This window comes from Castanea sativa, chromosome 1, assembly GCF_040712315.1.
Source record: "Castanea sativa cultivar Marrone di Chiusa Pesio chromosome 1, ASM4071231v1".
Lineage (NCBI taxonomy): Eukaryota > Viridiplantae > Streptophyta > Magnoliopsida > Fagales > Fagaceae > Castanea > Castanea sativa.
This window is the reverse complement of record NC_134013.1, coordinates 63,596,492-63,607,549: the sequence shown is the minus strand read 5'-3', so window position 1 is coordinate 63,607,549 and position 11,058 is coordinate 63,596,492. Positions and strand designations below refer to the sequence as shown.

General features: G+C 35.0%; 1 protein-coding gene across 2 annotated transcripts; it reads left to right on the top strand.

Moving 5' to 3' along the window:
- The first annotated feature begins 5,204 nt into the window (after positions 1-5,204).
- LOC142621964 (triacylglycerol lipase 2-like) lies at positions 5,205-10,609 on the top strand. 2 transcript variants are annotated; one of them, XM_075795361.1, is made up of 9 exons: positions 5,205-5,409; positions 6,428-6,541; positions 6,815-6,955; positions 8,593-8,703; positions 9,009-9,152; positions 9,245-9,285; positions 9,387-9,466; positions 9,580-9,675; positions 10,049-10,609. In XM_075795361.1, exons 1-9 carry the CDS (start codon positions 5,218-5,220, stop codon positions 10,369-10,371), a joined length of 1,242 nt encoding a protein of 413 aa, XP_075651476.1. In that variant the 5' UTR covers positions 5,205-5,217; the 3' UTR covers positions 10,372-10,609. The 2 variants fall into 2 exon arrangements, with proteins under 2 accessions (XP_075651476.1, XP_075651477.1); XM_075795362.1 differs by lacking the exon at positions 10,049-10,609 and adding an exon at positions 9,810-10,020.
- The last annotated feature ends 449 nt before the right edge of the window (positions 10,610-11,058 follow it).

Below are 11,058 nucleotides of genomic sequence, written 5' to 3'. Positions count from 1 at the left end.
GGGCCATAAGTCTAAGAAAAATTAACACCCTATGAAAAATCCAGGTGTTAAGCTGATCTTAACTCTTGTCCGGCTCCTCGAGCCACAAGTTTAAGAAAAATTAACACCTTATGAAAAATCCAAGTGTTAAGCTGATCTTAGCTCTTGTCCGGCTCCTCGGGCCACAAGTTTAAGAAAAATTAACACCCTATGGAAAATCCAATTGTTAAACTGATCTTAGCTCTTGTACGGCTCCTTGGGCCACAAGTCTAAAAAATTAACCCCCTAAAGAAAAGTTAAGTGTAAACTTAGTTTTAGTTCTTGTTCGGCTCCTCGAGTCATAAGTTTAAGACAAAAATTAACACCGTTCTAAAAAAAAAAGGAGAAGGTAACAAAATGGTGTATTACGGGTATTATTCTGGCTTGCATTGCAAAGTTGATGATCGTGTTATGTTTATGTGTATATGAAAAGTTATTATTTTAGCGGTAAAGAATTGTACTCGGAAAATGAGTAAAAACAAAGTTAATATTTGAGTATTGCGATATGTTGACAATAAATAATATGCACCATTGGCACGGCTATTAATTCCTTAAATTCAATCTAACAAAAAAAAAAAAAACACAACAACAACGACAACAAAAAGAAAAGTAATAGCATCAAGTGCTTGTTTGTTTCTCTTTGGTGTTCTTCTTCTCTATTTCTTTCTCTTTTTTGTTCTTTTTTTCCTGTCCCACTTCCTTCGTATCGGCTTCATTTTCTTCATTCACCAGCTCGGTGTTAGGAGAAGGGTTCTCAGCTATTTCTTGGCCCTTGGGGTGAACAGAAGAAGGTTCTGGGTCTGGAGTGGTTGCAGATGCAGGAGGAATGGAACTGGAGTCACTTGTTGGTTTGGGAGGAGCAGGAGCCAGTTGTAAAGCAGAAGGGTAATAAACGCTGTCGGGATTTCGAAGCTCAGATTCGGTGGATACTCTGGCAGCGTCTAAGGCCCGACCCCAAACTTCTAAACAGAATGCACGGGCAACCCCTTTTAGTTGAGCTGTGAGGCTGTTAGCAGCTTTCTTCATACCGGCATCATATGCTGCTTGCTCAGCATCAGCCTTCTCCTACTCCTTAGATGCTAATTCCTTTTGCACCTGCTTAAGCTCTACCACAGTAAGAGCAAGTCTGTTTTGGACTTATTTTTGGGCTTCAAGAGCAATATTGGCTTGCAACTCATAACTTTGCAGGGCAGCTTCTGGGTTTTTATGAGCCTTTTCCACCTCGGCTAGTCGAATGAGGGTTTCCTTTAGATTCTGTTCTGCTTTGTTCTGAGCCCTCACAGCGACTTCGACATTGTGCTCAGTTTTTCTGGCTAAGTCCAAGGAATGATCCACCCATTCCTCAGCCATGAACGAAGCCTGGACAGCCTATAATGTACATAAATTACGAAAGTCATATGAGTAATGCTTTCAATAATAATAAAGATAAAATGATATAGAGTTGGGAAAGATACCTTAGCTAAGTCTTGTTTTAAAGACAGGAAGACTTCTCTTTTGCGGAAAGACCGCAGTTCAGCCATGTCCTCGGGAAGGCATAAGGCCTTTTCTAAGCACTCGGCCACCAAATTTGAGCTTCTTTTTTTCGGATCTCTTAGATTGGCATCATCAAGAACGGGCTGCCTGAACTTAGGTTAAAGCTGGGGCGCCAAACCGATACTTTCCTTGATGGATCGCCATTGGTTTCCTTAGAGGTTCTAGTATGAGCGAGCTTTTTGGAGGGGTTTTTTCCTGCCCTAGTATCTTTAGAAGGGAGGTCGGGGTTCTCTCCTTCTTCGATCTCTATAACATTTTTGCTACTTTGACCCCTTTTCCTTTTCTTGTCCATGACCTCGGGGGGAGGGGTATGTGTCACGGCTGGGGTGATTGGATGAGGGGGTACGGCCACAGCAGGAGAAGAGCTACCGGCATGTGCTTGTAGCAAGGCCAGAAGATCGGGTTCTTTCTCTTGGAAGCCCATGTTGCTTGTTGAAGGAAGTTGTGAGTCGCGAGGGGCGTCTTCACGATAAAAAACTTCAAAGTCTTTATCCGTCACCTCGGGGCGACTCGGCTCGGGAGTTGAAGTTTTTTCCTCGTCTGCAAGATCAGTGGATTGCTCTTGGTAGTAAAGTAGTCTGGCTGCGAGAGGGGCGGGAAGTTGTGCGTCCTGTGTTCCTACTGGTGGGGGTGTAGGTAGTAAGAAGCCAGGCACCGCAACGTCAATACGAGCTAAACAAAGATCCTTGGCCCGAATTATGTTCTTTGGACTTTGAAAACGTTTGGTGGAAGGTGTGTAGCCGAGAATGACGTGGGCTGCCCGAAGTTGATCGTCCATGTGCAAGAATATTTCCGACTGGAGAATTCTGTTCAGATCTTGATGGTTCACAGCGGATTTGTTTGGAGCGGTGTGGTAGTCGTCTGCAGTGAGGAATAAAAACCGTTAGGAAGACTTAATCAATGCTAGATTATAAAAGAAGACTGTTATTCCTAAGTATCATATTGGTCCTCGGGAACCCTACCTGGCACCCCATCTTGGGTAGGGCAGTGTAAGCCGTCATGCCAATTCCTCGAGATGATAAGGTAATCCTCGTCCATGCCTTTGCTTGAGTCAGGCAAGCAGGAGATCAACCTAACGGCTCGGACTCTACACTTCATGTAGTATTTGGTTTTTTCCCCTTTTTGGCAATTGTACACCCAGTTTACATCATGCCAAGTTAAGTTGGTCCCCATTTTACGATTTAGGGCATCTACACATCCTAGGATCCTAAGGACATTGGGAGAACATTAGGCTGGGGTAAGTCTATAGTTTATAAGAAAATCCTGGGTCACCCTACCCATGGGGATTTCCATTCCGCCTTCGATAAAAGCGATCATGGGAATTAAAACGGACTCGGGTGGCCGGGGTACAACTAGACAATCTTCTTCCTCACAATATTGATTATCTACATCGTCAGGAATCCTATATTGGGCCTTAAAAGCGGCCTTCGCCTCATCCGTTTTTACTAATTTAGTGTATCTACCCATTAAAACCTTACGACAGAAAGAGAAAAAATAAACAATCAAGAAGAAGCAATAGGAGAGCTGACACATCTCTGAAGAATGCTTAAAACTGCTCCTCAGGAGGTCCTTTTTCCTTTAATCTTTCAAAACGCCAAAATGAACCTCAGCCAGCCTCAAGGTTTGCTTTTATAGGGGTAAAAAAAAAAAGAAAAAAAAAAGAGGGGCGGTAACTTTCCCGCTCATAATTAAGATCGCCATCTGAACCGTACGATGTTAATCCAGCCGTAGAACGTGTGTAGGTAAGGAACTACCTGACACCATAAATGCTCCATCGTGGACTACGAGGCGTCAGGAGTGTTTCATGGGCAGCGAAAAGACGTTCGTACGTGTGAAAGCAAAATGCACGTAAGAAGTGTATCGGAGAAGTTAAAACTTGGCTATTAATTCGTGGTTAATAGCCCAAGTTTTAAGGGGCTATTGTGAGGACCCGAAGATCTAGAGACCTGAAGACATACTGGACGGCATAAGGAGTAGAGGAGAATAAAAGTCAAGGGCCCGAGGATGAAGTGGGATGGTCTGGAAAAGGACGAAAGATAGATTGGTGATGTATGAGGTATATTGCAAATATCTAGGTTAGGGTGGATAACAATGAACGTTGCATTGAATGTTCTACACCAAGCGTTCTGACTGCATTGAATAGGGAGTACCAGCTTTATCCGTTGCATTAATGTGGAAATGACCTGAACAGTACAAAGCACAGAGCTAAAGCTTCTCTCCATTACCGACTACAAGGGAATGGACAAGTGTCAGTAAAGGGGGTTGAGTAGATGAGAGGTGTAGGGCTAAGATAGTAAGGGCAAATGGTATAAATAAGAGAGGAGAGACACAGGTAGAAAAGAAAAGAACGTCTAAAACTTTGTTGTTGATACCCTCTCTACAAATTCATTGTTTTTGGACCTTTAGTTATAAAACGCTGTTATTGTTAGTCTTGTACATGATTTTTGGTCCTTACACTATCCATTGTAGACAAAGCCACAGCCTTGTTGGTAAAATTTCTTAGAGGTTACTTGCAGGGATCCAGATCATATCCACATTTCATTAGTAGATCAAATCCACCTTTATTTATCAAACTTGAAATGAAATTTGAATTAAATTACTTATCAAAACTTTTTTTATTTATAGAAAGGAAAATGGAATATACAAGATTAATAAAAAAAATTACTTGTTTATCCCACCAAATGTATTAAGATCATTTAGAGTTTTTAGGGTAACTCTACGTTGAGTTTTGAAAATCCTATTCATTCACTATGAAATGAATGGATCAAATTTTAACGTGTTATTAACATTTTAAGAAGCTTCTACTATTACTATTTTGGCGAGGCTTTTTTTTTTTTGGTGGTCTAGTGTCATAATGTTTTTTTTTTTTTTTTTTAATTTAAAATTTTGGATAAGTTTTTTTTGAAGACATGGATTAGTAGGGAAGTTTCTTATTTTTTAGGCATTTTAAGTAGAGTCAGAGATATATTTTTACCGAATTGTCCTTAAGTTTTTTCTTTATTAAATGTAAGTTTAATTTAGAGGTATTTTTGAACTACATAAAAGTCTAATCCAAATAGAAAAATTCTCTTATAGACCGTATAAAATAAAGTGTCAAAATACAATCCATTTATTTTAAAGTGAATAGATAATTTTATAAAAAAAAGTAAATGAATAAGAGAATAAGATTTTAGGAATTCAATGATATAGAGCCCGTTTGTTACTATTGTTTAAATAACAATTTTCAGTATTTAAATAATATTACACATATTTTCATATACTTTTTCACTTACACGTATTTTCAAAAAATATAAACAACGTTACTAAAAATCTCTTATCAAACGGGCCATAATTATCCGAACTCTAAACGATCCTAATCCAAAATAAGCACCCGTGTAAATTAATTATGGCGTAAATAAACAAGACATGCATCACATACTTCTTATATAAAGTTAAATAAGATGATATATTGATTCCTCCATATCCATTTGCTTAACAATATTCAAGAAGGACCCACACGGCCACGCCAACCCATCAGTATTTTATTTTTTTGGTCAGTTAGCCAGAAAAAAAGAAAGAAAACCAGTTTGTTTTCCCACAAAACCAGTTTGTAATATTCTTTCTTTCTTTTTTTACTCTTATAAAAGGGAAGGTTCATTCTCAAACTTATCACACAAAACCATCAATATGGGGGGCCCTGGCTTGTTGAATTTGGCTGCTTGGAGCTTCTATGTCCTAGTCTTGGCAGTTCAGCCTCATCAAGCACATAGCTCAATTCGTGGTTCCTTTGGCCTAAACAAAGGTGCTGTAGCTTCACCAGAGAATGGTCTATGCGCATCTTCAGTGACTGTACATGGCTACAAATGCGAGGAGCATGAAGTAAATTTCTCATGCATAACTATTACATATATTATAGTTTGGCTTTTAATCAAACATAAGTATAGATCATGGGCGGCGCTACAGGTCATTCAGGGGGTTCAAAATGAACCCCCTGACTTCAAAATATATATATTATACAAAATATTTTTTTTAGTTTAATACACTAATTTATTCTTAAAAATATATATTTTTTAACACCTTTACTTAAATCTTTTTTTTTTTTTGTGGATAAACCTTGACTTAAATCTTGTACACCTTTATTACATGTAATTTAGACTCTAAGAGTAAAGATTAAGTATTTGTGAATTGTAAGTGTCACTCTTTATTATAAATTTATATTATATGTGTGTGTCAAATACATTACTTTTTATTATAATGTTATTTGTGTGAATTATGATGTGTGTAGATGTTTGCGTGTATAGTATAAATATATGATATAACTTTATAGAATTTAATGATTAGGATATAGAGAGAGTTTTTTTTTTTTTACATGTTTGTTTGTGTATTGATATCATATTATAATAACTTTTTTTATAAAGTTAGTAAAATTCAAGAAAAAAATTGTAAAATTAGTAATTGTTTAAGCATTTGAGTTTATAATATTATGTAATATGAATAAGTATAATTGTGTGTGTCAATAATTAATACGGAGCCAATGAATTGAGAGTTGAGAATTGAGATTAGTCATTTAGTTTAAAATATTTTTATAAAAACAAAGACAAATAGATAATAAAATAAAATGGTCACAGACTTATAGCTACCCACATTGGTAATAGACACTTATAATAAATTATCATGTAACAATTCAAAATTTGAAAACTTATAAAAAGATATTGTAAAACTTTACGTTTTATTATTATTTTTTGTCAATAACTTGATATATTCAAATTCTTTTTTTATTAAAATTTTTTTAATTTAAATTTCCTAATGTCTCTTTTAAACAAAATACTTAGAGCCGTCACTGCTATAGATGTGGTATAGATGTGAATTAGCGTGTGCAAGTAAATTTAATTTTCAGGTGACAACCAAAGATGGGTATATACTCAGTGTGCAAAGGATCCCAGAAGGTCGTGTTGGGGGTACTGCTGGGACTAAGAAGCAACCAGTCTTAATACAACACGGGGTTCTTGCCGTAAGTGAATGATACATATATATATATATATATATCTCTACGTACCTTCTTAACTTGTGTGAACTATTACAGTATTACGTGTGTTCTTATTACTTGAGCACAACATGCTGAGTCTCACATAAATTGAGATATGGGCGGCCAATTTTTTTTGTTTGTTTGTTTTTTGATGGGAAGGCAATTTTGTTTTGTTGTTCGTGAATTTCAACGATGTAGCTACGTGGTGCATGTTTGATTGGTTTTTATATTATTTTATTTTATTTTTGTTTGGTGCAGGATGGATTGACATGGCTTCTGAATTCTCCGGAGCAAAATCTACCGTTAATTTTAGCTGATAACGGGTTTGATGTGTGGATTTCTAACACCAGAGGCACCAGATTAAGCAGACGACATGTCTCCTTGGACCCTAGCCAACCGGTTCTGTTCCTCTTTCCTTTTACTACATTTATTTAATTACTTCATAAAACTATTTTACGCTGCATATATATGATTATAGATAATAGTGTTTTCTTGTTTTTGTTTAGAGAAATGTTTCATATAAAAAAAAATTCACAATATTTTTCATAATAATTGACAAACTTTTACAAATTTTTAATTGAACCCACTATTTATTTTTTTCTTAATTTTATTTATTATTAATGATTTGCTGCATCAATAATTGTGAAAAATTTTGTTAATTTTTTTTTTAAATTTTTATTCATACACTTTCTCTTTTATTTGATGTGGCAAAAGATTGTGGATAAGAAATCTTAAAGATGAGTTTGATGCAAAGGGAAAGCGTGATAGTACTAGTTTTAAGTAGACAGATATATTAGCCAAATCCTAATTAATATCCTATGTGCTTGTATAAAGGATTCAACTTTGATTAAATTTTTTTTTTAAATTCTTTAATTAAAAGAAAAGGAAATATTTTTTTTTTCGAAAAATTAAAATAACTCAAAATATAAAATCTTCCAATAACTGAATATATAACATGATATAATTTAGATGATCACTGTTTTATAAGGATTCATTTTTCATGATTTTTGACTATGGGTCCGTTTGGATAGAACTTATTTGCTGAAAACTAAAAACACTGTAGCAAAATAATTTTTAAATGTGTAAATAGTATTGCGGGACCCATTTTTAATAAAAATTTGTTAAAAACGTACCTGAATAGTGTGCGCACAGTATACGCACAGTGCACGCTTGTTCCCCCGCAGCAGAAGAAAAAAAAAAAAAAACAAAAAAAACAAAACGCAGACGCAGCATATGAAAGGTTCTGGCTGCTTCCCACTTGCTGCTGATGAAAAGAAAAGCAAAGCAAAATAGAGAAAAAGGAAAGGCTTTGAAAGTCTGAGTGCGATGGTCGATTAGCAATACCCACGTCGATGTCAATATCAAAACAGAAAAGCAACTTAAATAGACATTGATTGAAACTCAGGAAATAGGTTTGAATTTCTTTTGTTAGATTTTGGGTTTGGATATAGGTTCATCATTGAGCACGATTAAGAAGGAAAGGATCTAGGAACACTAATGAGTGTGGCATTAATTGTACCATTTGGAGGTCTAAAAGAATCAAATCTTAGGACATATGTAGGTTTTTGGAGGTAAACTTTTTTTTTTTTTTTTTTTCTTGAAAAAATTGGCTTATTTTCGGCAAAAAAATCACTTAATTTTGTAACAGTTAAAACTGGAATTGGGTTTGAATTTTGTTGAACTCAAGGGTCACCATTGAGCAGGACAAAAAAGTGAAAACAAGCCTAGCTTGTGGTCACACCTAGCTAAATCATATATACCATATACTTATTGGGTTGTTACATTTTATATATATATATATATAAAAGAGATTGAGAATTGAGTTGGTAAGTGGGTAATTTTTTTTATTTTTTTTAAAAAGTTACATGGGTAATTTACTATATCTTTTATAAAAAGATATTTGATTGTAGACCATTTGACCTCATCGATTGGTGCGGTTCATGTGGATTTATTTTTTATAATTTTCCTTTTATTAATTCCTCTCATCTTCTTTGTTGTGTGTTACTCATGGTTTGTCAATATTGTAAATATGACAGGCTTTCTGGAATTGGTCATGGGATGAATTGATTTCCTTTGAGCTACCAGCTCTTTTTGACTATGTGTATGGCCAAACAGGGCAGAAGATTGATTACGTGGGTCATTCCCTGGTGAGCATCATCATCATATTATGCACCCCTTCAAAGCTACATATGTTACACTTTGAATCTAAGACATATTCATTATTCTTAGATTTGCAAAAATCCTTTGCAATGCTATGAATCAATTTGTTATATATCTTAATTATGTGGACGTCTAGCATTAATGACTTTAGTCATATACTAATAAATTTGTCCAAACTTCCTGTTGAAAATGAGAGAGTACTAGTAGTGTGATGTTCAAAAGTTTGGAATAACTATAAAAAACCGTCCATTGTATTCTATTAAAACTTGGACACCTGGGCAATCTTTGACAGGGAACTTTAACAGCTTTGGCGTCCTTCTCGGAAGGTAAACTAGTGAACCAGCTGAAATCAGCAGCATTGTTGAGTCCTATTGCTTATTTGAGCCACATGAAAACTGCACTTGGCGTTGTTGCAGCCAAATCCTTTGTTGGTGAGGTAAGGTCATCAATGATGCCCTACATAATGTTAATTTATTAAACAAGAATAAACAGCATGCACATGACAGAAATGCTTGATTTTGACAACAGATCAGCACGCTATTTGGTCTAGCAGAGTTCAATACCAAATGGTAAGAGTCCCAAGAGTTACTGATGATATAGAAGTTACTTCATGTTATAGAATTACAATGTTCTAAATTGATGGTTTTGATCTGCAAATCCTTTTATATAGGGAAGCTGTGGGTGACTTTCTCAAGTTTCTATGTGATCATCCCGGGGTTGACTGCTTCGACTTAGTAACCGCACTAACTGGTATTAGTCTCTGCATTGATCGGTAGCTTCAATAGTACAATGGATTTTATACATAGAAAATATTTTTGAAGGAACAAACTCATTAAATGGTACCAACTTTGTGTTCAATCAAGGGAAAAATTGCTGCTTTAATTCCTCAACCGTTGATCTCTTACTGACGAATGAACCTCAGTCAACATCAACAATGAACCTAGTGCACCTTTCTCAAAGTAAGTTTGTTTCTGAACTTGATAACTTTTTACGCCGATTCCTGTGACGCGCATTTAAAATTTTTTTTCTTTTCATTGAGACTATATATAACTTTTTACTTTTTTTGGGTTATGAAAATTCATGTGATCAAAAGGCTTAAGGTGCAATATTCCACGAAGAATGAGTTTGTATATACTATTTTTGATGTCATTTTATACAGTGGAAATGTGGAACTGTAAGTTGTATGTCACTTTGCTAATGTTTTTTTTATTGCTTAGTACTTCACCACGAATAATTCTTTTTAGGTAGTCTTTGTTACAAACTGCCAGAAAAGTCATTGATATTTACTTATGAATAACTCACTGAGGAAGATTTTGAACCATAAATTGGCAGCTGTTAGAGAAGGTGTTGTGGCAAAATACAACTATGGGAGGCCTGACTATAATTTGATGCATTATGGGGAAGCCGTGCCACCAATTTATAACCTCTCCAACATTCCCCATGACCTTCCTATGTTCCTTAGCTATGGTGGCCAAGATGCACTCTCTGACGTCCTAGATGTTAAACATTTACTTGATGATTTAAAGTCCCATGATGTAGACAAGCTCTCAGTTCAGTTCATCAAGGATTATGCTCACGTAGATTTCATCATGGGAGTGAATGCCAAGGATGCAGTTTACAATCAAGTGGTTAAATTTTTTAAGGGCCAACACTAATGATCCTTGATGGAGGCCTCGGTTGTGTGATCAACATTAATTAGCTTTTTTATATTTATTACTTGGAAAAGTACTTTACCTTGCTAGTAGTAAAGGGAGGCGACTTTGCTTCTAATTGTTGCAGCTTCGGCCTTTGGCTCTGCTCTTGCTTGGCCATTGAAGTTTTTTATTTTTATTTTTATTTTAAATTTAATTTTTGTTGTCGTTAATGTAAAATTTATTAAAGGTCTGGACAATTTATCTTATGTAAAATTGGTTGACTAGGTTTAATGTCTTTTAAATTTGCTATATGTAGTTTTTGTTGTTGAGCTAAATTTTTTGGGCTTAAATATTTTGTTTTACATTTTAGATCTATAATTTTTTTAGGCCTTGAAAAAGAGGAAAATGCTAGAGTTACAAACTTTTTTTTATATAAATTACTGATATAGTGAGTAGTGGTTATTCGTAATTAAAAAAATAATGTAAGTAATGGGTCTAGATGCAAACCAGTAAGAATTTGCTAACTCGATATTTGTAAAAAAATTTGTGAATGTAAAATTACTCTTAAAAAAATCAATGTTATTGTTAAAGGAGACAGAGTGTAATTTTATTGAACAAAATTACTAAAATTAGTATTTATATATATAATAGTATTTTTTATTAAAAAAATTAGGAGAGCGCATTGCCCCCCAAAGTCCAATGATACCT